At 37.3% G+C, this 27,253-nt stretch overlaps 5 protein-coding genes across 6 annotated transcripts; 3 read left to right on the top strand and 2 right to left on the bottom strand.

Moving 5' to 3' along the window:
* The first annotated feature begins 234 nt into the window (after nucleotides 1–234).
* On the top strand, nucleotides 235–14,859 carry Rhogap15b (RhoGAP_ARAP and RA_ARAPs domain-containing protein RhoGAP15B). The gene is made up of 13 exons (XM_072893074.1): nucleotides 235–1,382; nucleotides 3,773–4,525; nucleotides 4,662–5,752; nucleotides 6,274–6,432; nucleotides 7,340–7,529; nucleotides 8,504–8,636; nucleotides 10,086–10,325; nucleotides 10,775–10,987; nucleotides 11,344–11,765; nucleotides 12,010–12,249; nucleotides 12,540–12,742; nucleotides 12,833–12,874; nucleotides 13,018–14,859. The coding sequence occupies exons 2-13, from the start codon at nucleotides 3,806–3,808 to the stop codon at nucleotides 13,154–13,156; spliced, it is 3,792 nt and encodes a 1,263-aa protein (XP_072749175.1). The 5' UTR covers nucleotides 235–1,382; nucleotides 3,773–3,805; the 3' UTR covers nucleotides 13,157–14,859.
* Nucleotides 14,860–14,949: 90 nt separating this feature from the next.
* On the bottom strand, nucleotides 14,950–16,743 carry LOC140666181 (DNA repair protein RAD51 homolog 1). Its single transcript, XM_072893089.1, has 2 exons — nucleotides 16,564–16,743; nucleotides 14,950–16,436 (listed from the first exon to the last, which is right to left on the bottom strand). The coding sequence occupies exons 1-2, from the start codon at nucleotides 16,648–16,650 to the stop codon at nucleotides 15,501–15,503; spliced, it is 1,023 nt and encodes a 340-aa protein (XP_072749190.1). The 5' UTR covers nucleotides 16,651–16,743; the 3' UTR covers nucleotides 14,950–15,500.
* A 1,111-nt stretch (nucleotides 16,744–17,854) lies between these two features.
* On the top strand, nucleotides 17,855–22,710 carry Neurochondrin (neurochondrin). Of its 2 annotated transcripts, XM_072893076.1 has the most exons (4): nucleotides 17,855–18,478; nucleotides 18,563–21,581; nucleotides 22,110–22,184; nucleotides 22,581–22,710. In XM_072893076.1, the coding sequence occupies exon 2, from the start codon at nucleotides 19,020–19,022 to the stop codon at nucleotides 21,255–21,257; it is 2,238 nt and encodes a 745-aa protein (XP_072749177.1). In that variant the 5' UTR covers nucleotides 17,855–18,478; nucleotides 18,563–19,019; the 3' UTR covers nucleotides 21,258–21,581; nucleotides 22,110–22,184; nucleotides 22,581–22,710. The 2 variants fall into 2 exon arrangements, with proteins under 2 accessions (XP_072749177.1, XP_072749176.1); XM_072893075.1 differs by having other exon boundaries at nucleotides 17,855–21,581.
* LOC140666177 (uncharacterized) lies at nucleotides 22,579–27,168 on the bottom strand. The gene is made up of 6 exons (XM_072893079.1): nucleotides 26,834–27,168; nucleotides 26,525–26,763; nucleotides 26,043–26,320; nucleotides 25,545–25,887; nucleotides 25,014–25,364; nucleotides 22,579–24,945 (listed from the first exon to the last, which is right to left on the bottom strand). The coding sequence occupies exons 1-6, from the start codon at nucleotides 26,874–26,876 to the stop codon at nucleotides 24,673–24,675; spliced, it is 1,527 nt and encodes a 508-aa protein (XP_072749180.1). The 5' UTR covers nucleotides 26,877–27,168; the 3' UTR covers nucleotides 22,579–24,672.
* Nucleotides 22,797–23,400, top strand: LOC140665894 (N-acylneuraminate-9-phosphatase). Its single transcript, XM_072892479.1, has 2 exons — nucleotides 22,797–23,064; nucleotides 23,213–23,400. The coding sequence occupies exons 1-2, from the start codon at nucleotides 22,797–22,799 to the stop codon at nucleotides 23,398–23,400; spliced, it is 456 nt and encodes a 151-aa protein (XP_072748580.1).
* Nucleotides 27,169–27,253: the final 85 nt, after the last annotated feature.

Here is a 27,253-nt window from a genome sequence, read left to right as displayed (position 1 = left end):
TGCGCGATTCTACATCTTAGATAGAATGAAAGATTGTTTAATGAATAATAATTATTCTATCAATCGAGTAAGTAATTTCCACTTTCTAATTAATGGACTTTCACGTTTTGCGTATATTTCACACAGAAAGATTAGTTTTTCCACTAGAATAAATGAATAACGCATTCCACGTGCAGTTGCAGCTGCAGCCGTTGCAATTGACGTGGACGGTGGCGTTGGCCTCCCCGTCACACCTCCCTCTCGCCCTCGCCACTCTTCCGCCAGTCGCGCCGAGAGTCCGAGAGTAGCAGCGGAGCGATGGATACGTGTGGGCGGCGCGAGCGGAGAGCGGAGCGGACTCCGCTCAAGCCGAAGCGGAGTCGAGCAGTCGCCAGCCGGGCCAGTCGGGCCAGTAGTCAGTACGAGGGCATGACTCGCGTCGTCGTGTCGCGTCCACTCGAACGATGACGCATCGCCCTCGATCGCTCTTCATTATATCTTATCGCCACACGTCGCTGTCTTTATCTTCGTAAACGTAGTCGCGACGTGATGCCGCGGGCGCGATGTTTCATGCGTGTGAAAAAAACATTGTAGCGCACGGAAAGGCGGAGCCGTCAAATGCGTTGCGGAGCATGCAGCAGGCATTCCGAAAAATACGTCCACGAAACGCTACGAGAGGAGAAAGAAGGAGAGGACTGCGCTCGCGCAAACCGTAAAATCTAGGGTCGCCTGTTGACGGGTTGTGTCTGCTGTCTCTGTATGCATGTGTTGTGCATTGTGCGTGCGAGAGAGCGCGCGCGCGCGCGTCTTTCTCCGCTCGCTGTCGCGTGTGCCAAGTGTCTCTTTGGTTCATCAAAACATTCTCGGCTGGCTCTCGCTTCGCTTAATTCCTACTACATCGTGAAAAAGGCACATTCGTGCCTGCGTCCTGATTTTCGAATCCTAAAAGAAACGGTGAATAATAGCGTACGTTGACAGATATTTTTCTAATTCCTGAAGATGTCCGGTTCTCTTATTTTATTATAAAAATACATATACGACCGGCTTCATCGCCTAACTGTTAGTCGTCATTTAATTAAATGCGCGATTATTTTACATAAATAAACGCGCGAATTTATAAAGTTGCGAACAACACGTGTGGCGTGTAATAGTGTGCGAGCGCGTGAATAATAATGAGTCACGTGCCGGTGAAAAGCAGACGTGATAAATCCACATCGCGGACGAAACGTGGATGAATAATCGAGAGACAGACGTTGACCCGCATAGGCCCGTGATATTCCTCGTTCGAAAAGAAGAACGAAAATGCTGTAATTCAGTTAATGTAAATTTATTGCGAGGGAACGAGAGCAGGAAGAGATCGCAGAGGAAGGGACAGTTGTACCGTGACGACTACAACGACTCAGGTATGTGGTTCTGACCTGCGTCACTAACGGAGAAGAACAGCGGGATTTTTAGCCTCCGGCTGAAATCTGCGTGACGTTTGCGGATGCGAAAAATTTTGCGCCTTATTTTAAAAAGAAACGTATTAATGTAAAGAAGTTGCATCGTTGGCAATTTTAAAAAGACGTTATTCCGAAAATTCGCTCTCTCAGTTTATCTATGACGGTAGCTCTATCAGTTTACGTTGCACTATTTTATATATTATAAATTGATTTAGAGTCAAAGCTCGCTAACTCGAATCAGGGAAGAAAAAATAATTCGTGTTATGGAGTAGTTGGAGTTATCAAGTTTTCAAGTTAGAGGTGCGAACCAAATTCTATTTATAAGGGAATTTGACGGAATTTATTTTTCCGCTTATTTTAAGAAACAATACTCTGCGTTATCGACAATGAGACTCGTTATTGTCGTTTGTTTATATATTTAGTTGTTTAGTCAGTGGACAGATAAAAAAGAAGATGAAAGAAGCTGATGCGGAATCTTTTTACTTTGATTTATAGAGGTTTTAATTAAACTTCGCGGAAAATATTAATTTATAATATTGACATCTATAACTCGACATTTGTGAGTTGTAAAGATAAATTAAGATAACTAGTACATGTTCGAAAAATACTTCGAGTTAATCTGTTATTTTTCTGCAATTTACGGAGGTTTTTATCGACTTATAGAGATTTTCTCTAGAATAAATAAAAATTCAAATTGTAGAGGTTTTTGAGTTAACGAGGTTCGACTGTATTTTGATTTTCGTAAAAGATACTTCTTGTTTCTGCACAAGATAGATTTTTCTTAATTTTTTTTTTTCACGGATTATAGTCTGTCCGTTTTAACAAGTACAGAGCGATTGAATTGATATAATTATTAAAATTCTTTTTGAGAGAAATTATTCGCGATTCTTGCTCCGATTTGATCACAATATTAAAGTGTTGCCCAGCAAATTTTTTCTACGCAAACTTCGGTTTTTTAAATTGTTCAAATTTATAGTTATGTACGATATATCGAGTTTACTGATGTCTTAATGATATTGATATGTCGAAAAAAATTTTTCCACCCGCGAAAGATATCTATACTAATTGCCTGAAATTCGTTTATCAAACTCTATTGTGCCCGCACAATGTGCGCCGTTAATTGTTACGTTATAGTTGCAATACTTTCTAGGTGTTTCGTAACGAGCCATGTGTCTTAAACAGTCTGACACAAATGATAAAAATATCCAATTATATAACCTGTTAACTACCTAAACCGGGCTATAAATCATTATAACATCTAATGTAGCGCGTCACCAGTCATTAAATTAAAATTTAAGGAATTATTGATTCGCATTTAATATTTCGCCTCGACGCCTTGAATATTAATCGTTAAGTCGTTATTAGATTATTAAGTTTCGCTAAAATTTTCCTGTTCGTTTTACCTCAATTAGCAGTCTGTCGCTTCAACAACACTTCCCCGCCCGAAATCTTTTTTCTTATCTCACGCAAGTTTTAACTTATTAAATGATAACATCCTTATCGTTTATACTGCAGTTCTAACAAGTAATGCAAGAAGCTGATGATGATGATCTGTTGATGTGCCGGTTGAACATGATTCACAGTTTTCTTTGGAACAAGCACGTCATAGACACACTGTATTTTCCGCAAAAAATAAATTCATAATATTAGAAAAATATTAGAAAATAACGAGATCAGCAATATGTAAAATTCATAATAACAGGTATGTCAGACATAATTTATTCAAAACCGTTACTTGTGGTGCATCCATAATTTATTTTTATATAACATTCTACGTATAGTACGGGTGGATTTCATTTGAAACGTGGAAAGTGTAAGTGACGGGCCGAATAGGTGCGACAATATATTGGATGCAATTAAAGTGGAGATATTAAAATGATGGACGCGACACTGTCTGCCCCGGTCAGTTGAAATAGAAGCCGGAAATTATGGGCGTCGGTATCGGCTTTCGGAACGATGACTCACACTGGGACAATTCATAATTTCCTTTCTGTTTGCGTCGCTCGTTTGCTCCGTTATGCGTCCAGCGCGGAGAAATAACAATTTGATTAATGCTGAAAGCGAACAATAGACGAGAGATCCGGTTAATAACAGTACTCGAGAAACCTAGTTCCCTCGTTTGAAAAGTACTTTTCTTTTTGATGAAAATTAGAGTTTTAGGTGATAAAGGAAGAGAAAAAAATAACTTGTTTTATCATCTGATTACTCAATTATTTCTTTATCCGATAAAGCTGGTATCGGTCTAGAGATTATATAGAGAAAATTAGAGAAACTCTCATATATCTTAGGATCAATGGGTTAATATCGAAGAATACTGAGAACTCTCTTTCTCTCTCTCTCTCTCTCTGAAGCGACATTCCCAACTGGAAGAATCAGCCTCCGCGATGGAGGTGAAACCGATACCGAAACCGCGATCGATTCTGACGGAAAGCAGGCCGATACCGGCGCCTCGAAGGATTCCGCCACTGGCAACCTCGCCGATGGCACGCTCTAGCAGCCCGACCAGCGAGTCCGGTCAATCCGAGAAGAGCGACGACCAGAAGTCCACCAGCGGCTCGGCCAGCGAGGGTACTCGAGGCAATCACGAGTTCTTCCGCAATCTCGGCACGAGCTCTCGCCAGTTGAAGGACGAAATTTCGGAGAAAGTGACGGTGAAAGGGCGCGCCGTCATCTCCAGCACACGGAATGCCAGCATCCGGTTGGAGAGATCGGTGAAGAACCTGCTGACGCGACGGCTGTCGTCCCTGAACCAGGATGATGTGGTCGGCCAAGGGAGCGCCCAGAAGAAGCTTAAGGATCCGGCCGAGGAGGACAGGTGCGTGTCGATGCCGGCCGATGATATCTTCAGCAGCATTTCGTTCTATAGCCCACTGAGCGGCAATCTCAGGAGCGTAAAGAACGAGGAAGATTTATCCGCCAGGCACAGCCCGCCACCACCGGTTTATCCACCGCCTCCGCTTCCGGACGAGTCTATCTACGACGAGCTGCAATCCGTCACATCGGGAAGTAGTAGCCGATACGGCACTCTCAGCTCCACAATATCCGACAAGATCGAGCGAGACTTTCCCGAGTCGTTCAATCTTCTCAACTTTGCGCGAAATCAGGTAAATCAGGTCTCGTGATTTTTTTTTTTTTTTTATATTTCTGTTGTTTTGTTTTAATATTGCTACTCAGCTATTGCTTGCGAAAATTGGTTTTATTTCGTTTAATCGTTTATTTATATCCTTCTATTTTAAATAGGGTAGCGATTCTGATCAAAGCCTGAACTTGTCCGACGTTAATGTAAGTTTGTCGCTTGATCGATCCGAAATCTCCGCCAAGAAACTTTCGAGATCGGACTCTTGGACTTTCTACGACGCCACGTCCGGTATTAAAGCCGAGAATGTCGATGAAGCGGACAGAATATCTAGTGTAGAGGAGGAAAGCTTGGAAAAGTCCATGGAGAGGAAGATATCGGCGTTTGATCGAACCTCTTGCGCGTCCAACGAAAGCCAGGCTTCTATTCAAAATTCTCTCTACGAGAATCTGTCACCGCCCAAAATCGATTGCCAGCAACAACCGAAAGTAATCTCTTCGGATGCTACGAGGCAGCAGAGCAGCAAGTCCTTGCTTTTCGAGTTTGACCCATTCGCGAGAACGTCCGAGGATGAGAACGTCTACAGCAACTATGAGAACAATGATTTAATGTTACTAGAGGCTTTGTTGGCTACCAACGATTCATCCGGTAGCGCCGACAGTACGCTCGAATTCCGTGAGAGCGCCGAGGAGGAGCAGGATGACGAGGACTTAACGCCACCTGTCATCGGTTCAACACCTCCGGAACCACCGAAAAGATTTGACTCTCTTCCGAAGAACGAGTACGACGTACCGGAAGGCACGGAACAACCAGACAAGATCCAAGCGTCGAGTAAAAATCCGCCTCTCTTGCCAAAGCTGGCGCACTTGGTCACCAAAAAACAACCTGCAGTTCCTCCCAGAAATCCTTCCATAAGGATTCCTCCTACGGATAATCCTACTCCTCAATCGACTGCGACGACGATGACACCCGTCAGTAACGTCGAGCAGAATATTACTAGTCCTTTGTCGGATACGTCGAGGATCACCGAAGAGACTCGCAAAGTGAGTGTGATACAAAAACTGAAAAAACTGCGACACGAGTCCACTGTGCATGCCATCAGACCAAACGTGATCAGTTTTGTGAAAAGCGGCAGTAAATTGTTGTCCAGAACTCGCGAGCACATCGGCGAGTCTGGCTCGAGGTCGTTGAAAATGGAGAGGCCAAAGGTCAATGTTCCGCATAATCCGGTCACACACAGAGGAATAGTATACAGGTAAGCAGAGGAATGACCTAAAATTTTCAAGAGATATTTAATAAGCTTTCTCCCTCTGGTCCTAGATTTTTTTCCAAACCATTGATTGGATTTGCGGAAATTTTAAAAATTCATTTAGAACATTTGGCAACTTTCAAATTTAGCGTCAAATTATATTATATTGATATCATTGATAAAAACGAATGATCATTTTTCTCGCCTACGTCTATTTAAGGGGAATTCTCAAAAATGAAAATCTATTAGGAAAGTAAAAATTAATTTCTAAAGACGCATTAACATCTGCGTAGTGCTCTTATTCGCCAGTTTGATAATTGTTTGATTGATAAAAACATTCTCTCATAAGTGATTAAGAAAAAATACATTAAATAAACCTTTAAATAAGAATAAGATCTTAATGTTTATTAATTTTAACAATCGATTAATACTAATGTTAATTTTGAATTGAATAACAGCAGTCGATTTAAATGGAACGACTACATTAATGAGAGTGTTAATTAAAAATATCGTCATTTCCTGCGAAGGCCGGGAATGGGGATCGAGAGAGCCAAGGATCTCGTACCGAGGGCGGCAGTGTTACTCGATCGGAAATTATCATTCTATACTGACAAGAGCATGTCTACGCTGAAAGAGGTCGTGGAACTGGAGACAGTGCAAAGTATTCATCTGCTTCAGGATGTCAAGTGAGTGCGTTATTTTATTTTATAAACACGATATGTACAATAGTGCGTGTGCGCGATATGTGCTCGCTGATGAGTTATAGCTTTTAATCCAACTTTTTATCCGAAATTATTTTATCCGATTTGTCGAAAGTGTGTATCCGTTCTACAGGTTGACCAAGATATCCCACGCTTTCTCTCGATTATGAATGTTATAGATATGAATCTCGATTCACAGATAAGCTTATTATATTCGAATAATACGATATATGACTCATTCTCGCTCGGCATATTTACATCAAGTTGACTCCAAGTGTTAAAACGTCGGCCAGACACACATTCCCCTCGCAGGCGTCGGTCTCTCAAGGTCCTCTTTGTTGAACGGGAAAGAAAAGAATCTCACGAAAGAAGCTTTTCTCGAGCGTAACCATCTGACCTTGCGTTAATCGTGCCATCGAGTGATAAATTATTGCTCATGGGACTCTTAAAACATAGAATTATCTCAGGAGTTCTTTTGCATTAAATTTTTTTTTCACATTTTTTTTCCAAGAAATCAACTTTCCTGCCGTAATGACACGCGACATGGAAAAACATTTCCGAGTAATTGACCCCGATATAATCCATCAGCTTCATAAATAAGCAATTTTCCCTATACTGACGCGTCTATCTGTATATTGATTAAGCCTATTAAGAGCTCCATTGGTCCAGATAATCTAAGGTATTCTTAACTAAATGGCTTGCGTATAGATAAATCGTCCGTCTCGCAGCTGTTAACTGCGCGTGACTTGGCGCTAAACACGATCGTGTCTCTTGATTTTTGCGTTGCGTCTTTATACGTTCCCTTTGACTCATCATGCGCGCGCGATCATGGCTGTCTCGTCATTATTTCGCTCGCGATTATGCGATGAAGGTAATTTCCAACTGTGCGCAGAACCGTGGACGGCGAGACGGTGCATTGCGTAGCGATTAGTGGCGCAGGCAGACCGAGCGTGCACGTTTTCTACGCAAAAGGTATCGCCGAGAGACGAATCTGGGCGCAGAGGATCCTCGAGGCCACCACGCCGGTCTTCCCCACGAGATACGCCGCCGAACTCACCAGAGCAGGTTGGGCTTACCTAAAGGTATGTATGAAAAAAATACAAGCGACGTCAAATATTGCGGAAATTTAATAATATCATTCTCGAGTAAATTAAATAATAAATAATAAAATATATAATGATATATTAAATAATAAATTTAGTGTAAATCGATGTAAAAATCATAAAGATCTGGAAAATTGAAAGAGGTCAAGTCAAATTGCAAAATAAGAGTGAATTATATTGAATTTGGGTAACCAATAATATATATACGCGTTTTCATTACTCATTTCAATAATTTTTAATCTAAGTTAATCATTACGTGAATCAAAATTAATAATTGTAAAAGCGTAAGGACTTGTATTAATCATTAATAATTAAATAAGGAATAAAGGAAAAAGGAACATTTTGGAAAAACCTTTTTCTTACTCTTTTCGTTTTCCATTTAATACAATTCAAACTGTAATTTATTCGAAGGTACTAATATTAAAAAAAAAAAGAGAAAGAGAACAAAAATTAGATAAAAATAAAAAAGTATGAGTTATATATTGTGGATATATTTTTATATTAATCTATTCTAACTTTACAAGCATCCCTCGATCGTCTCTTAAGGTGCGTCACATTACTATTTAATTCGTTATTTAGTAACGTAACTCTGTCAATATCAACGTTCTTTTTATAACGGTTGTTGTATAACAATAAAAAAATAATTAAAGAAAAAGCCATTTTAACGCAAAAGAGTTTGTAATAAAATTTCCATTACTTACTTAATTTTTGACAGATTTTAAAAACTGTTGCTAACCGTTCATGTTTGCGAAAGCATTGAAATATAATATCTACGCTGACATGCAAATTCCTCTTCTACAATTTCACAAACGTTGTGAATATTTCATATTCGATGATAAAAGCTCCAAGTTCTTTTCATCATTGACAAAAGAAAAAAAAAGTTAAATATATTTTTTTCCCTCTTTTCCTTTTTTTGACGTTTACAATGTCTTTGTTATATATTTTTTTTTTAGGAAGGCGTGACAGGAACGTGGTTCCCAGCTTGGGTTCTTTTGCAACAAAGGACCTTAGTTTATACAAAATCCTTGGAACCTGCTTTTGCCGTGAATTTCGAACACGTGGACTTGCGAAAAGCGCGTTGCATCGGTAAGTTATGGCTAAAAAAAATAAAATTAAATCAACTTAAGTATTGATTAATATAAAAAAACAAATAATTTTAATTATATAATATATACCTATCCCAGGTAGCACATGTTCGTTTTATAAACGTTTTTTAAACGTATCTTTTCGTATTAGATACGTTTAGAAAACGTTTATAAAACGAACAGTGCTACCTGGGTATATATACTAAAGATAAAAATTAATCTTACTTTAATGAATTAACGTTGTTGTATTGTTAAATCTCTTTTAAAGTTAAAATATTTTTATTGCATCTATTTATCGATATTTATTCAGTCTATAATTAAAATCAGAGATTTACCTTGAAATCAGTCTTAATCATTGAAATTATTGTGATCCAATTAATCCCACAATTGAGCCGCGAAAGATACGATACCCTAATTTCGATAATAAACGAATTCGATAGTCATCTTATCAATGAATGATTCAATATAATTCAAGTTGCTCAATTGAGAATAAAGAATCATCTTTTAATCATATTATATATATGACCTAATTCAAACAAATGTTATACTTTATTAATATCATACATTGATCACACAAGAATCATTATTTTCAAGAAATCGAGGACAGTTAAATTGGATCGTTAAAATTATAATATTTCATTAATTCTTTTATCCTTTACATAAGAAGCGCATTTTTAAACTATAATTATAAAATATGTCAAAATTATTTAAAAAATTATATTATTTATTATTATTTTTTATTTATTCTTAATCCTTGCCTTTCGGCTTACATATAACCATTTCATATCTTGAATTCTATAAACCATATGAGTACGCTTACTAATTCTATCAAATAAAATCCAAAAATATATCCTATAAAATAAAATAAGCTAAACTGAAATGAACTAAATAACTCATCCATAAAAATATAGAAAATATAATAAATATAATATTATATATAAACATCTAAAATATAAATATAAATATCTATATATACAACCATATACATACATAAACTATATAATTCCTTGAAACAAAACCTGTCATTCTCTTTTTATCCAGAATTTTAAGTTAAAATTAAAATCCAAATTAAAATAAAAAATTACAATTAAACTTAAACTTAAAATTAAAACTTAAAAGCAAAATCAAAATTAAGATTAATATCACATTTTAAGATTATAATATCACATTTAAAATTAAAATTAAAATCCAAATTAAAATTAAAATTAAAATTCATAATCAAAATTCCAAATTCTAAATTCCAGAATCCAACATCCAAATTCAAATTTAAAAAATTATATATGTGTGTATTAAAATAGAAAAAATATAATTATAAAGTGTGATTTATGAAATAAATTCCGCAATGATATAATTCGAGCCTTTCTCTTCATGTTGCGATTCTCAATGAACAAAAGAGTATAATTATGTTGATGAGTTTGCCATAAATATTAATCGATTTACGACATTGCAGTGCTGCGGGAACAAGAAGGACCGATTGCCGGATGCGGGGCAATTCCGGTTGTAGTTGTGGATGCCGGGGGCAGCGGTGCCCTGCACATCGCTACGCCGGGGACCCACGAAGCGACCGCTTGGCGACACGCGCTCTATCAGGCGGCCACCAACTGCGGCCCTGCCTTGGAAGAGCAGCAGATCACGCAAGACAATGTGCCTGTCATCTTGGACAAATGCGTCAACTTTATCTATGCGCATGGTTATTATTAATGAATCATCAGATTATAATTACTTCGAATGAGAATAATAACTTTGTGGAATGTATTTGTGTTTCGTCTGGGTGGTCAATAACTTATTGATTTCTTAAGATCGCTCTTCTCGAAAATATCTCGTATAAGAAAAGAAAACCTACATATATTTTATGTTTTCGATTTATACTTTTTTTTTATTTATTTTAGAATTATCTCCTTAGTTATAAGAATACTATACAATCGGTTACGGGACATCCGATATAATATACCGCGATAAAATGTAAATTCGCATCATCGCTATCATTAAGATTAATGACATTGGTAGGAAACATCTTGCATGATAATTAAGTTTCGCCAGAGAATTCCAATTAGGTATATTACTGAACGTTACTGAACAACGTTATGTTGTAATTTAATCGAAAGGATGTTTCACACAAAATCTCTTTATTTCTCTTAGGCATGATGTCGGAAGGCATTTATCGTCGCAGTGGATCGAGCAGTGCTGTAGTGAGACTGTTAGAGGCTTTCCGACGAGACGCATGGGCCACGCAAATCACGCGGAATTCGTATTCGGAACATGACGTTGCTACAGTTCTCAGAAGATTCCTGCGGGACTTACCGGACCCATTGTTCCCTGCCAAAATACACGATCGACTCTGCCTCACCGCAGGTAATAAACGAGATTATCCAGGATACATTGCTGCAAAAATATCTGAAATAAAAATTGAGTGTTATTAAAAAAAAAATACTATTAATTTTAGAGAAAGCATTTTTTTTTAATTTATGTAAAAATATATCTTGCGTCTCACTCCGAAAGTTATAAATACCTTTACTATAAATCGCTAACTTTAAATAATTGTAGAAACAAACAAGAAGAAAAATAATTACTGATAAGAATCTATATGTTCAACACATTTATATGTTTTATTAAATCTATATATTATTTAAAAAATGAGTTTGTCTATAAATTTAGCTAACTGTCAAGTTTCGCCTAAAATAAAGCAACATCCATACTTATTTCTATAGATTCGACCAGCGAAGAAAATAGGGTGGCGACTTACCGGAAATTATTATCTACGCTCAATCCTGTGACGTCGGCGACGCTTCGTCGAATCCTGGCGCATCTTCACGGTCTTAGTCAGCAAAGCACCAGGAATCTGATGACTGCCGAGAATCTGTCGGCTGTTTGGGGCCCGACCCTGATGCACGCTGGCGAAACCAGCGCCGAAGAGTGGAACCGCGCGGAGACCAAGGTTGTCGGCGATCTCATCAAGTTGTATCCAAAACTCTATCAACTGTCGTCGGCTGATCTGGCCAAAGAGGCAAAAATGCTAGAAGTCTTGGAGAAACATCACGTGTCCAGTAATGGACCGCGAGGCGCGCCCTCGGGAGATCTCAAGATCTGGATATATATCCTGTCACCGGACGGTGAATGCATGAATGTCACTGTAAGGGTCTTATCTTGATTTAATCAGGGAGGAGGGGAGTACTCTTCCTTATTTATTTCTCCAACTTTCCTCATCTATTTTTTTTTTTGCCTTGATAAATCGACAATTTCTTATTCTCCAATTTCTCGCAAAATTTGTTGGCTGAATTTATCTCTGAAACAATTTCTAAATTCATTCTTATGGTTGAAATTTAATATATAATATAGCCTTGTTTATATATTTCTAATTAATTAATTTTAATTAGATCGGGCCTCAAAAGACCGCGTTTGACGTATGCCGAGAACTCGCCGAGAAAACCAATTCGCCCGCTCATGAATTGTGTCTAGAAGAATACACGCTGTCTGGCGCGCTGGAACGGCCGTTACATCACAACGAACGTGTCCTGGAGGCGGTGGCAAGATGGGGATACTGGGACCCGGATGATAGGAAGGATAATATCCTAATCCTTAAGAAGGATCGATTGTACAAAGACATCGTGCCTCTGGTACGTACGACATAAAAGAAACGAATAAAAAATTCGCATAAACTCACAATAAAGTTGATAAAGTTTGCAAACATGATAGATACATACGCAAACACTGTCCTACGATTCTCACGACCTAGATTTATAATAACTCTGCGTGAGGGCAAGGCAAAACAAGCTCTTTTATACGGATCAAATTGCGTGATTCCAAAAGCGGACAGATATGTTTCGCATGCGCTGCGAAAACAGGATACAGTTTAATTGACATGAATCATGCTTTTTCATCTTTTCTCTGTGTGTAATGTGTATAGGTAAAGCCGCCTATGACGATCTCCGGAGAACTTAAGTTCGCGGATACCAAAACGAAGAACCTGAAGACCTATCTCTTCGAATTTAGCCAGGCGAAGCTCTGCTGTTACAAAGACAAGGTTTGCTCCGTGAAACTTCACGAATGGAAGATAGAGGACATCGTTTGGTATTTGGGACACGAGCCTAAACGCAATCCACAGATGGGGTAAAAAGATCTAACATGAAATTACATATTTTAATATGATTTATGCGATTCTCGAAAAATACTTATCGGAATGTATTTCTTTTGTCACAGTTGGTCTGTCACGTTCATCGCAAAAAATAAAAAACCTACGAGGTAAGATTTTATATTTTATATCAATAGATAATGAATTAATTATTCATTATAACTTGATAGAGAAGCTATACATAAAACGTTTACAGTTCCAACACAAATAATAATCTTGATAGAATGAGACGAGCATTTAATTATCTTTCTAGATGTAAGGATAGTCCGTATTTCGGGAACACCTTGGCAGGAACATCCAAAGACGAGCAATACAAATGGTTAGCTGCTATGCTTTTCGGGGAGTATCAATTGAATCTTCGAGCTTCCGCGGTGAACCTCATGGATCCATAACCGGATTAAAGCTGCCGTTATAAATCACTTAGGTGACCTCCAAAGTGATAAGTGATACTTTTTAATAATAATGAATTGCGCTCTAGACTTTAAATAATATAATAAAAATGCGTACAATATATTCTAGTAAAAGAAAAACACTAACTTAATATACAGTGTCCTAAAAGTTTGATCTCTAAAAAGCGGTTACATAAATTGAGTTGTCCTCTTACAGATCGATTAGCATGGCCAATGTGAAAAACTTTGCTTTCATGAATTAATAATGCCGTAAAAGTCTGTTATTCACGAAAGATATATAAAAATCAGCGATACAATGTTTTATAATAAATATGTTTTTTTACAATATTTTATGTAGACAACTTGCAACATTATTTTGTTTTATAAATACATTTTAGAATAAAAAACATAATTATTTATAAATATATCTAAATTCTTTACAAAATATAACAAAAATATAAAAAAAATATTTTTAGTCATTTTTATAAATTAAAACCTAAATTAAATGCTTCATTAAACTGTGCTCTCTCTTATTTAATATATAATTTATGCAATATATTCAGATTTTATATATACAGATAAAAGCATATTGAATATGGCACGGATCGATATAATCTAATTCGACAATTTACGATTTATGGCTTTGTTAATCTCATTTTTTAATTTTCTTTTTTTGATCTTGAAACATAAACTTTGAAATTTTAGTCCTGAAAAACAACGTGGTATATATCTTTTTTTTTCTCCTTTATTTTATTCAATTCGAAACTTACTTTGAAAGACCAAACTTCTTTAAATAGTAAGTTTAACTTAATTTTAAATTTCTTTTAATAAAATACAAGAAAGTAAAATACTCTTTCTCTATCAATTTTTGGACACAATATTTTAATTTTAAATTTAACAAATAAAAATATATTAAACTATCTTCTAATTATATTATTTAAAAAATAGATATATATAATTCCTTTAAAATAATGTAATAGTATAACATTCTTATTCTATATGATATCGTGAAAATGATAGTGTGTCGCGCCAAGTCACCTAAATAATTAAAAGTCACGCGTATCTCAACAAGACATATCGTGTATACATATATAATTGGCTAATTGAGAGTATTTTATATCGGATCTTTTTTTTTGATTAAGTACCTGATTTCTCAGACTATAAAGTTTTCTATAAAGCTTTATTTTTGGTACATTCACATGCGTCGCGATATATGCTTATTATTTTATCTTTTGCTTCTTACAATGAGTCTTATTCTTTACATCCTACAATAGCGCGTTCTTCTCGTAAAGTCTGATCAATTTGAATGTATTTTCCGCAGATATGTGCGGCGACATGATAAATACCAATGGATATGTCGAAAGAGAGAAACACGGAAAGAAATAGCAGCTCTCGAAATTACCTCACTTGAGTAAAATCGATCAAAATTTTCTCCCTTTGAACTTTTGTCCTTTCTAAAACTCATCCTCTTTTCGGGGTAACGATAGAAGGATATTATCACATTCAGAATTCTAAATACAAACTTCTTCTATATACAAGCGCGAAGAAAGATCACATCATCTGAAATGTTGAAAATTTCTCTTGTCGAATGCTTCACAAAGACTCTGACCGTGCCTTGTCTTCAAAAGTCACAGAGTTGTATAAACATTTGCGTATGTGCATTACTCCAATTATTATCTCACATGACCATTGAAATAAATTACATATAAGTAAAGAAACATTTATCAATACGTAATTCAAAGAACGATACATGACTGCATAAATGTGTTACGAATTGATAGATTTAATAAACATAAACATTTATTATGTATATATAAACTAGATAAAAAAAAAGAATGGAAATGTTTTTGAGATTTAAATTATCAAAATGTATCATAAATTATCTTATCATCATAAATTATTTGAATATGAAATATTAATTACTTATTCCTCAAGAATTTAACTCGCACCAAGTATTTCTAATGGTAAATTTTAAAAATATCGGTTCCTAAACTATTGTTTAAGAGAAATGAAATTTAATGCCTTGTATTTATCAAAGTTGTAGCTATTACAATGTCATATAGAATCTTTTAAGAAAGACATTAATAGAATTAGTAAGAAACTTATACTATACATAACTCTAATTCTAATCTTCTTAATTCTAAATAACTTAATTTACTTAACTTAATTTTAATTGACTTAAATTCGTTGAACTATTGTCTTCTTCTGCTTCACTTATTCTTGTAATTTCTCTTTAACAGATATATATAATGATATTCGACACGCGCGAGAAAGAATTTGTCAGTTGATTTTAAAAAATATCGCATTTTGTATATATTGCTGTCTTATGTTATTCCATTGAACAAGTTTACTCCTGTACATCACCTATACCATCCGGATTTATAGCAAATGTCGCTTCGCTTTCTGGTAAACAGGGCGAATCATATATCTTACATATCCTACTTTCTCCTCTGCCTTTACGTAGATACAATCTTGTTGTGCTCGAGTGTGCTAAGATGTGACCACCGATCGGTTTTTTCTGATCGCCACCAAACATACTAGCAGCACCGTCAACTTGTGCAACTACCTGATTCGTTATAACAACGGCGATCCCGTGTTCGTCCGCCAGTCGCAGTAGCATCCTGAGGAATCGTGCCAGATGAGTCTGCCTAGCACTTAACTCACCTCTGCCAGTGTAATCCGTTCTGTAGAGACTAGTCGCACTGTCAACAATCAACAAGGCATATCTTGCTTCTGTCATCATGGCACTGGCTTGAACTAGTAACTGTGTCTGGTGATCGGTGTTGAAAGCTCTGGCATAAGCAACATTGTCGAGAACAGAATTTCCACTGATTTTGTATCTTTCAGCCACCGCTACCAGTCTTTCTGGTCTAAAAGTATTCTCCGTATCTATATAAAGGCATCTTCCCTCTGCGCCACCCATACAAATTGGTAGCTGACAGTTTACAGCAAGGGTGTGACACAACTGGGACTTTCCTGATCTAAATTCTCCAAAGATCTCTGTAATAGAGCCAGTCTCTATTCCTCCACCCAACAGTTTATCCAATTCTTTTGAACCGGTGGTAACGTAGACGATGTTTGCACGTGTCTGATGTATCTCCGTGGCGCTTTTAAATCCCATCATGACAATCTTGGAGGCTTCTTGCAGCAACTTATCCGCTTTGGCTTCGCTGATACCCTTGACCGTTACGAGTTCCTTTCTTGGTGCATATGCCACCGACTCAACGGTGTAATAACCGGCGTCCTGTAGCTTCTTGATATCCGCGGCTGTGATGCCATTTTTCTGCTCGATGACAAGTGGAAAAATAAAACGGACAAGATGAACGTGTTCAAACATGCACGTGTTCAGACATGAAAGCATTTCGTTGGATACGCATATCATGATTAAAGTAAATTAGTACCACACTCACCTCTAATGCTTTGATCAACTTTGCCGGAGTATAATCGTCCAACTCATCCTCCGTTTGTACATTCACCGTTGATGCGGTGGATACCATATTTTAACGATGGCTTTGTATTACACTGTTGCTGCAAAAGCTTACCGTTAATTGCTTTACTTTACCGTTTACCGCCAAAACAGCTTGAAATGTCAAACGACATGCGCAGAGCATGAACTATGAAATTTAATGAACTTCAATTCAATCGCTAAGAATCAACTGTGTTTAATATTTCTGATTGGTTCTGCCATTTTTAGTGAAAAGAATGTCAGCCAATCAGTAAATAAACTAGCTAACTTGATCAAAAATGGCGGCAACATAAAAGCGCACTATATTTAAATCTGTATTAGACTACGCATTGAAAATTGAGATTAAAATTTGACTTTTAATCAGAATAAAATTCTGGAGATAATTTGGAAATTCTTGACCCACTTTCATTCTTTTAATCTTTAATCTTATTTCTTATGATACGAGTTTTTACGATGCTAAAATATTTTCAATATCTCTTCGATATATTTTTGGCCAGATCCAATAATAAAAAGTGTTTAATGTAAATTTATAATTAATTGGAAAAGACAGAGTACATGATATTCTTAATATACAAATTATAATTAGTTTCGAGTAATTTTGTGACGTGGTTCGGAAACATGTAACAAACAATGCTCGATTTGTGTAGCATATATAATATAAACTTAATTGGACAACACAAAGACGATATTGTTAGAAGACAATAATTTAGCGAACAGAAGCTTTTCTAGTTTGACAAGAAATAAATCGACTTAGATAAAAGCGTTTGATTCTATATTATCTTCTTTTATCAATGTCTTTAATGTGCACCATGGCAATCGATATTTAAGTTTGTTGGATAGATTACAAATTGGAAGAAAGCTTTATTTCTAATCGCAATGCGACCTAGACCCTAGATCCGCTACAAAGTCCACGGCAGCCCCTTCCCCTCTCTATCTTACGTCATATCAATACAAACAGATAATGCTGTCTATATATTCTTAAGTCGATGGTATTACAAATTATGAAAGACTATTCTTTTCTGTCCTTTGCGAGAGCGCGGTCGATGTCGATCGGAAGCTACAGTCTTAGGGGATAGCGATGGAAACTGCGTCCCGCAAACACAATCAACAATCCCTCTCATCTTTGAGCGCAATCTTCTTCGATCTGGACAATACGCTGGTGGAAACCAGAAAGGCGGACAGTCAAACCTGTCGTAAGGTACGAGAGGCAGATTTCTAACCTTAAACCTTTCTCGCCGCCCTCCCCCCCCCCTTCCTTTAGTCCCCTCCCTCGCCACGGTGAATTTTTTTTGGCGAAAAAATTAAATTTCGCTGCTGCTGCGAGAGATAACGCGAGTGTGCGCGTGTATTCGCTTAGCACGAGTCGCACCCTCCCACGACGTTTACCTCCTACCTACGTATGCTCGCATCGTAACACGTCGCAAGAATAGAAGTCCGTATCCTTCCTCCCCCCCCTTCTCCTCCTCCATCTCCGCGTGTAATACGAGCCGACTCCCTGATATAGCGCGCTTTCTCTACGCGCGGCGGGTTATTTTCGGCACCGTCGTCTCGTACCCTCTCCGGGATATTTTCTCGCAGAAATATCCTAGGATAATCTTTCTCCGCGTTTTAGCCGCGCCTTTCTTCGCTGCATCTCTTTCGTATTCGTATCTTTGGCGCGAATGTATATTGCGAAGGGTGCAAGAAAGTGCAGCTGAGATTTGACATTTGTACCTCGTGGAAAATTCTGCAGCGTGGAACGTTCGCGCGGAAATTGGTTTGATACCTTACAATCTATTTTTAAGATCGAAGAGATTATATCTCTTCGATGCCGTACTCGGAATTTGTCACTCTGTGAAAACATAACCGATAGATTCTAGGTAAACGCACGTGTGAATTATTGGTGTGACATTACGTTGGGCGGGAGTAATAATATCATATATATATATATATATAATTTTGAGGTTATCCACGCCGACTGGAATTTCGAATATCGACGCTTCAAAGGGATACTTTGAACGACAGGAGCAACTGCAGGCTGCACGCGCGCGGGTTCCACGTATACGTGGTCGTTTGACGGTTATTTTCAGCCGCCTCGGTGAGTGTGTCAAAGGGCAAGGCTAGACAGCCTCGAAAGGACCGTTCTTCGGGAGCTCTGCCAGTTGGCTCTCGATTGTGCTACGCGACGGATAATATGCGCGATTGCCGGTGACGCCTACCAGAGAACGACAGACGTTTTGGAAACTCTCTCCTCGCGACGTGTCGGGAGACATCATCGATGATATCGCTCTGAGGCAATAATATAAAAAAAAAAAAAAAAAAACGTACGTCAACTGCATCGTCAACTGTCAACTTGAAGACGAGCGTTTCATCTTTTTTTCTATTTTCCTTTTTTCACTTTGTCGTAATAATCAGGACACCATGAGTATACCGGAAGGCGTTGCAAAATGTGCGGCTATACTAAAGGCGGTGGACACAGACTCGGAAAAGTTTGCCGCGCTCTTCATGGTCACCAAGCTAGTGGACGGCAAGGATTGCACTCCCGCTGCCAAAAGGATGCTCTTCGAAGCCATCGGAGCCAAGTTCCTCAGGAAGTTGTTGTCTACCAAAAATGTACCGATGGACTGTCCGCCACAGGTGTACAAATCTGTGGCATTGTCCGTTCTTTCTGCGTTCTGCCGGGATCCCGAGCTGGCGTCTCATCCGGATATGGTAGGACATATTCCGGCGCTCCTCGAGATAGTATCGCAGGCTGACGAGGACGCGCCGGACGATACACTTATCATCGTCAGCGAAGCCTACACCTGCCTGCAGTGTATCGCGCAACATCCTCCTGGACAGAAAGCATTGCTCGAACAGAAGGCGATTCCAAAGATGTGTGACATATACGCGGAAAAGAGCTTCCAAACGGACGAGGCGTTGAATATCCTCGTCACGTTGGTCAACAATTTCGGACAGGAAGCCTGGGACCCGGCAGACACAGCACCTTTCCACACGATAATCAACAAAATAGCCTTGGATTTCGAGACCGATCATACGGAGAGAAAATTTGAGCTGTGTACTATTTTGCATGCTCTATTACACTCTTGCAGGAAGGATGTAATTTCTTTCGCAACCGCGAAGGAGGAATCTTGGCCGCTAAGTATTCACAAGGGCTTGAGCGATATTCTAGGATCGAAAATAAGCAAGAAGCAACGGGATCCAGCCTTGATTCTCACATCCGTGATGATGGATTTGTTGGGAGCGGATTGGGCCATGATTGATAAGGAAAAACCAAAGATTTATTTTCTATTGCTCATTCAGCTAGCATCGATAGAAGTCAGGATGCAATTGGAGGATAAACTGTTCAAAACTGTGCTCGCTAACGCCGACTTGATCACGGCATGCTTTGTCATTCTCGAGGTTTCAATCGGCTACATTGTTACGGATCAGCTTGATTTAGAACAAAAGGAAAAACAATCATTGTACACAGCTCTAAAAGGCGCCTTCGCGGCTGTTATCAATCTGTTGAGCTCCGTCTCGAAGATGAAGGCATTGACGGATGTGAAAGAAAAGATCTTTGTATGCGCTCTTGTCCGAGTACTTACAGCTTGGCTGGCGCAAGAAACGAGCGCGATGCGTCCTCAGGTTTACGCCGTGTTGCCGTACGTATTGACGGTGGTCAATGATACTTTTTATGCGCATCGAAATAGGAAGTTGGCTGAGAAGGCCAAGTCTAAAGCTAAAGCGGACGAAGGGACGTCGACCGGCGAACCGATTGTTCATGATCCAATGAGTGAGGTCGACATACTGAGACTGTTGTTGCCCGCTTTATGTTATCTGGCCGTAGAAGAAAGCGCCAGGAAAATTCTTCTTAAGCACAAGCAGGACGAGGTCCTGTTTGAATGTCTGTCCTATCATTGGACCATCGTGCACTATAAGAAGCCACCGGTACCGAAGTCGGAACGTTTGAAGCTTCTGCAGGATGGAAATCGCACGGAAGAGCTGGATTTACACGTTCTGGAGGAAATGAAGGACTCCAGAACCGCGATGGTGTCCATCTGTAACGTCTTGATGAACATTACCGTGTTAGAGTCCAAGTTGGTCGAGGAGTCACCGACGTTCGTCTCGCTGCTAAAATTCATCTACAACAATCTGCCGGAATTGAAACAGATCCCGGAGAATCTGGTGCTACACGGTCACTTGGCAGTCCTAGGTCTGTTGCTGATGAAGCAACAGGCAAAGCGTATTAAGAAGAATGATTTCTCGATATGTCGTTACATTCAAGCCACCATAAGATTCTTGTGGGACGCGTACATCATCGATGAGAGTAACGACCCGACCGAATTGGTGGTCTCTATGTCGTACAAGGAACACTGGATGGAATTGATGGAGCTCTGGTTTCTGGGTATGCAGACGATGGCTGGTGTATTGCAAGTGATACCTTGGTTGTCGCAGTTCACGGTTGAATCCGGCTGGGCGGAGGACATCATCGAAACCCTGAAACGAGTAAAGATCGGTGGTCTGGAGCCGAACGTCAAATCCGCTTTCGAAGATCTGCTGTGTCATTTGGAGAAGGCCGACGATAGCGTCGCGCCGGTGCTGAAAAAGAGCGGCGCATTAATCGTCTGTCGGAATCATCGTATGATGGAGCTTGGGAAGCGTCTTTTCGGGGATTAGGACTGAGAACGTTACTATTACGTAGCTTTTACTGATTTTTGTATTGCGCGAATAATGTAAGAAAATTTTATATAAAATTGGAATTGATCAATCGAGAGACGGACAGTTAATTCAACTTTTGTACAAAAAAGTAGCTTTGTAAGTAGCTTCTCTGATATTTTGCGTTTACTTGAGTTTATTATTATATTTATTCTCTCGCATATGTGATATTCGAAATACGTATGCGTGCGTAGTCCAGTGTAAATTTAGACAGCATCACGTCTGGAAATAGTTTTCTGGCAAGCAAGAAAGAAACGTCTCGTTTGACTTCGCGCATATACGAAGGTATATTACTTGATTTTACACGATGCGTATGTTTTTGCTTTGTACAATCTACGAGCTGTAACATCAAGTATATATATATATATATATATATACTTTTTTTTTATTTTGCTGTGTACATTGTGCGGAAATTATTTGTATTAATATTATTATTATCTTAAAATACTTTGATGTGACAAGAGATTTTGTAATAACAGAAAAATACTTTCCTATTAAATGGAAAAGTTTTTTAAACATTTGCTTGATTTTATCACTCCATCATCCACTCTATCACTGATACCTATATAACACATTTTCTTTTAATGAAGTTATTTTTAACAAAGATTTAAAAAAAAAAGATTACTGGATATCAGAGATAATTTTGTATACGTAAATAGCCACAACTACTACCTATGTAGACGTTAGATGATTTATTTCCAAATTTATGTTTCTTAATATCCAGAAATCTTTTATTCACAACTTATAGGGTTTTGGAAATAATATGTCATGTTCTTGTTGTTGTTGGCACAACTCATTTTGTTGTGATTACAGCAACGTGTCCGCGGGTGCCACTTCGAGTGTCCACTAATCGGCTCGAGTATTTCAATGAATCAATGCATTTTCTAGGTAATCATTAATAATGAATTAAGTGCCCTAAATATTCCTATACTATGTATCCTGTCGTCCTGAGACCTTCGTTGATTAATGAACTCCACATTCAATATTTGTCTCTTCATATTTCAACTACTACTTAATCTATTAGGAAATCGCTTCTTTCTCTCGCTAACATTTCTAATTTTAATTTCTTTTTCTTTAACGGGTAGGGAGACTTTTTACTTTGCGATATAAGTAAGAGAAATGTACACGTTGATTTATGCACATTTTTATTGAATGTGGAAATCTCATTCTTTCATCTCTTTCTTCACATTTTCAGTTCTTCATTCTCGTCATTCTTTATTATCACAAAACGTCGGACTCTGAAAGAAAATTAACGATTCTTATTGCACATACATTTACCTGCAGCTTGCTGAGGAATTGACGCGGGAATATGGCATCCCGGAAGACACGTCTACCAAGATAACATCTGCATATCTGAAACAATTCAGAAAATGTCCGGACAACACGACTCTTACTCTCGACGCATGGCGCACCATTCTTTGGAACAAGGCACTGGGTGACAAATACTCGTTCTTGGCAAAAAAGATTTACGAAAGATGGCTCTATTTAAGATATCACTACATGGCGCTGACGCCGAACACAGTTTCCATGCTACGTCAATTGAGGAAGAAGTATCTACTGGGCTTGATAACCAACGGACCATCAAACGCTCAGTGGGAGAAAGTACGCAAACTATCGCTAGAACAATACTTCGATGTCATCCTGGTGTCCGCTGATTTGCCATGGGAGAAACCAGAGGTGGAAATATTTCAAAAGGCCTGCCACTTTCTTAACGTCAGACCCGAGGAATGCATCATGGTCGGTGACAAGCTGGAGACGGATATTTTAGGTAGTTCTGTTTTAAAATCTATTCTAACAATTTCTGTTTTAACAATTAATATATAATATCATCCAGAAAGACAGGAAGAGAAAGATAAATTTAAAACAAATTTAAAAAACGCTAGATTATAACAAGCTGTAAAATTATCGATATATAGGTGGAATCGAGGCTGGACTACGCGGGACTGTGTGGATACCCATCGTAGATAAACCTCGCCTTTCAAGAGACGATCCCAAGCCAGATTTTACAATAAGACATGTAACAGAACTTATGCGCATATTAGATAGGGGTCCAAACGCGCCGGAACTCGAAGACTCTTCTTCAAACGCGTCCGATGGTAGCTAATGAAGTGGATGTATGTTGTATTATTCTTTTTCGATGCTATGAAAAATGATTCAATACTTATAAGTAATTGCTTAACGAGATTTAGTTTATTTGTGTATGTGCGTTAACACACATACACATTATATGCATTATGTTTTTTTTTCTTTTCGAGTATGTTTTCATATATTCTTTGTAGAGTAGCTAATAGATTAAATTTTTGTTAAATATTTTGTTATATTATTTTGAAAAAAAGTTTTAGTATATTTTGAGTTTCTCACAGAGTCTCTCTAATCTGTGTTTCTAATTTTCACAGAATTTTTATAGAATATATTAGTTTACATGTACTGAGAGTATCAATGCATAGTACAAAGAATTCTCAATTCATATATGATTAAAATATGAAAACATGTAGCTCGAAAACAAATAAAATTTATTTTAATAATGTTATATTTAACATTTTCTAGCTTGTTTTTGCATATAGTCGACGAAAGAACCACCGCTGTTATATTATATTCGTAGTTGACATTGATTGATTTATTGAATTCTATCGCAGATAGATACCAAATGAGATACTTTTTAGTTACCTTTTCGATGTTAAATAACTGTAAGATATACCTTAGTTATACCAGATAAAGGTGCGATAAAACTCATGTACAAAAAGAATGCACAAGCAGAACCAGTAGTTGTAAAAAAGTGAACAAGTGCAGCTACCTTAGACTGTCTTTCTCTAGCAGGAAAAATAATGCTATAATATATATATATATATATATATAAAAGATATGTATAGACGATATATTATGTAGAGATCTCCTGCTGTACAAACGCGTAACATTTGTATGCTGTACATACATATATGCACAAAAGGTTGTATATGTACGGGTAGAAATATATATATATCTATTTTTTCACTATATGTGTATATTTTACCTCTGTTGAGAATTTAGCTTGGTGAAAATGCTATAGATTCTCACACAGATGTATCGTGAAATTCAATGTAAGAAAAGAAATATAAATATACGAATAAAAGAAACTTATGGATGAGATAATCAGTGTGTATCTTGATTCCTATACTACATTATTAACATCGGTGTCATCGAGCGAATCGTATTCTCTTTTCCATGAACTAAAAAATTGCATATCCAATGTTTATTTCGTTGTTAATGCAATAAATTACTCAAGTAAGATATTCGTATAAAAACGATACTATAACGAGTATTAAAACTAAATGATTCTTGACAACAGAAATAGAGAAACGAGTTTTCGCTAAAATATAAAAATATCTAAGAGTTTAATTTACGAGTCCACCTTGTCGTTTTCGAGTATATTTTCAGATTCTATCTTTTTTTCCGTCTCGACTTTCTTCTCTTGTGTGGACGCTAGGTTTGAAAAGTTGGCTTCCTGTTTCTTCAAAGACCTGGGTGAATTATTCGAGACAGAATCGCGGGGACTCTCGACTTTGGGAGAATTCCGCTTGCTTGCGTCATTATATCGCAATTCCTCTAAATTTTCTTCTATTTCCAAATCCGAAGAATTTCCGTTGGTTGTTGGAATTTCTATTGGTTGTGTCTAAAGATAAAATGAAAATAGCGAACATTATCCTGATAACGCAAGAGATTTGTTAAATAATCTCTTACCGTGTCTCTGCTCTTGTGGCGTAGATTCTTACATATATGTTGAACCTGTTCAGGATCAATGCCCACTTCCACCAACGATATCAACACATCTCTCTCCGTGACAAGTAGCTCGGGATTCGCGTCGACCAGCGTCACCGTTTTTCGCGATTTCTCATTCATTTTTTGATAAGACTCTAGCTTCTCCATCACTTTGTTTTCATTCAGAACTTTCGGTGGGGTGGGCGGCCTGATCTCTGATACGCTCAACAATTTTTGCGCTTGAATCAGATCCTCCAGTTCATCGTCCGTTTCTGAATCTTCTGTCATGTTCAAGGAAATCTTTAACTGGTAGATCTCGTACAGCATTTTATTCTGGAATAAAAAAAGATTTGTATAAAAGTTTTTGCTGGAAATCTTTTGCATTGTGAAAATTGGCAATAATTTAAAAATAGTATAATTAATATTAGGAGATGTCGATAATTTTGTTTAGTTTAAGATACTGCATGAGAGACATTACTTTTCACATTCCTACGATAACATTATTATTCATACCATGTTTAATATTCCTTTATATCGATCGATATGCTTCTTGAATACATTCTGCAGTTCTTTATCGGTATAAAGACCTCTCTGTATTATTTCTTTGGTAATATCATAGATGAATTTGACATATTTCTTCTCTTCTTCTCTTTGGAACAAGAGTTGTTTCGAAGCGAATTTTGATTCGACAGATTGGTCATCGCCATCATAATCACAACACTGTGAGACGTTCGAGGATATTGAACATTGGTCGTTCGTTTCTTGCATCAAGGATTGAGAACCTGATTTAAATACTGATGTAACTAACGCAGTAGTGCAAGGGACGAAGAACGAATCTTTCTCATACTTACATTTTCTGCGGAAATAAGAAAGAAAAAGAGATAAACGGTTTGAGTGCAAATACTACAAATGTTTAAAAGCGCGTAGAAAGAAATGGAACATTTTGAAGCGTAAATTATAGTAATTATATAGTATTAAATTATAGCTTGAAATTTTAAGGCGATCTCTCACCTTCGTTGAGAATAACATGTCAATGGACCGATTATATGAGGGACCTGTCGCATGTCTTTCAATTCTTTCCCGTAAACAGAACTCGACATAAATTTTTTACGTTTTGGCGAATACATCGCTGGTGAAACCGTTCTTCGACTCTTCGAGGTTGACCGATGACTCATTTGATCGTTTTCTTCGTAACACGTTCGACCACTACAAACTCTCAATTGCTGACCATCTAAATTATAATTGCAACAATCCAGACGCTTCGGACTTAAATGCATTCTTAATATATCCTGCATTAAAATTTAAAAGTACTAAATTATTTTTATTAAAATTATTGTTTACTATTCGAACGTCTTATAATTTCTGAAATCATGTAGATGATTAATAATTGAAAAATTGTCATGTATGCATCGCATATTTTCCACTCATTTTTTACGAGTTATAATTTCTTAAAATTGTCTTGTATGCTGTTTTAATTATATGCTGAACTTTACCATTGGATGATGTACAGTATCATAAGCCAATCTATCAATCACATCATTTATCACTTCAGGACACGGACAGATTCTCTTATCACCAGTTTCTTGTACTTTGCACTGCTGCTTTTTCTTCAAGTAATTTTTATTTCTTGCATCGACTACGCTCTTTGCCGATAAAATTTGTCGCAAATGTATGCTCATCGAATTGTATGCCATCAATTGCTCGAAAGAGTTCTGTCCCGTTTGATTGTAGGCTGCAAATAACAATTTTAACAATTTTAACATTTTGACTGTGTCGAAAATATTCATACACCTGATACTCACTGCTGCTTTTTAGATTAACCTTTTGTTTGATGCATCTTGTCATTTCTAATAAAATTCAAATATACAATTTTCAGTGATTACAGTCTAATGAGAAATAATTATTAAAACACAGAAGCTACTGTTTCGCTTAAAAAATTTTGGACGATATACAATGGTAATTCGGTAACGTTAAAAATTTCCCATTCTTTCCTTAAACGCAAAGTTATGCCATGTTTGCTTGTGTCTACTCATTCACAAAGTTTTCTTGTTGACAGTTTGTTACTAAGCAACGGACACGTGTTAAATTCCCGCCATTTGTCTGTATATTCTCATTAGAAAACGTGGAAGTACATACATATATTACAATTTAATACAATATGTCAAATGTACATGTTAATTAATAATATTTAATTTAATATGTTAAATATATAATATACAATT

This window comes from Anoplolepis gracilipes, chromosome 5 (genome assembly GCF_047496725.1).
Source record: "Anoplolepis gracilipes chromosome 5, ASM4749672v1, whole genome shotgun sequence".
Lineage (NCBI taxonomy): Eukaryota > Metazoa > Arthropoda > Insecta > Hymenoptera > Formicidae > Anoplolepis > Anoplolepis gracilipes.
This window is presented reverse-complemented; position numbering and strand designations above follow the sequence as displayed.

Bases quoted from the DNA above. Each gene is read 5' to 3' on its own strand.
- Rhogap15b (XM_072893074.1), top strand. From the start codon at position 3,806: ATGGAGGTGAAACCGATACCGAAACCGCGATCGATTCTGACGGAAAGC. The intron at 8,637-10,085 runs GTAAGTTATGGC...ACGACATTGCAG, and splicing joins GCGAAAAGCGCGTTGCATCG to TGCTGCGGGAACAAGAAGGA. The intron at 12,743-12,832 runs GTAAAAAGATCT...CTTTTGTCACAG, and splicing joins AAACGCAATCCACAGATGGG to TTGGTCTGTCACGTTCATCG.
- LOC140666181 (XM_072893089.1), bottom strand. From the start codon at position 16,650: ATGGTATCCACCGCATCAACGGTGAATGTACAAACGGAGGATGAGTTG. The intron at 16,437-16,563 runs GTGAGTGTGGTA...GTCATCGAGCAG, and splicing joins AGTTGATCAAAGCATTAGAG to AAAAATGGCATCACAGCCGC.
- Neurochondrin (XM_072893076.1), top strand. From the start codon at position 19,020: ATGAGTATACCGGAAGGCGTTGCAAAATGTGCGGCTATACTAAAGGCG.
- LOC140665894 (XM_072892479.1), top strand. From the start codon at position 22,797: ATGGCGCTGACGCCGAACACAGTTTCCATGCTACGTCAATTGAGGAAG. The intron at 23,065-23,212 runs GTAGTTCTGTTT...ATCGATATATAG, and splicing joins GCTGGAGACGGATATTTTAG to GTGGAATCGAGGCTGGACTA.
- LOC140666177 (XM_072893079.1), bottom strand. From the start codon at position 26,876: ATGACAAGATGCATCAAACAAAAGGTTAATCTAAAAAGCAGCA. The intron at 26,321-26,524 runs GTAAAGTTCAGC...ATTTTAATGCAG, and splicing joins ATACTGTACATCATCCAATG to GATATATTAAGAATGCATTT. The intron at 24,946-25,013 runs GTAAGAGATTAT...TTTTATCTTTAG, and splicing joins GCCACAAGAGCAGAGACACG to ACACAACCAATAGAAATTCC.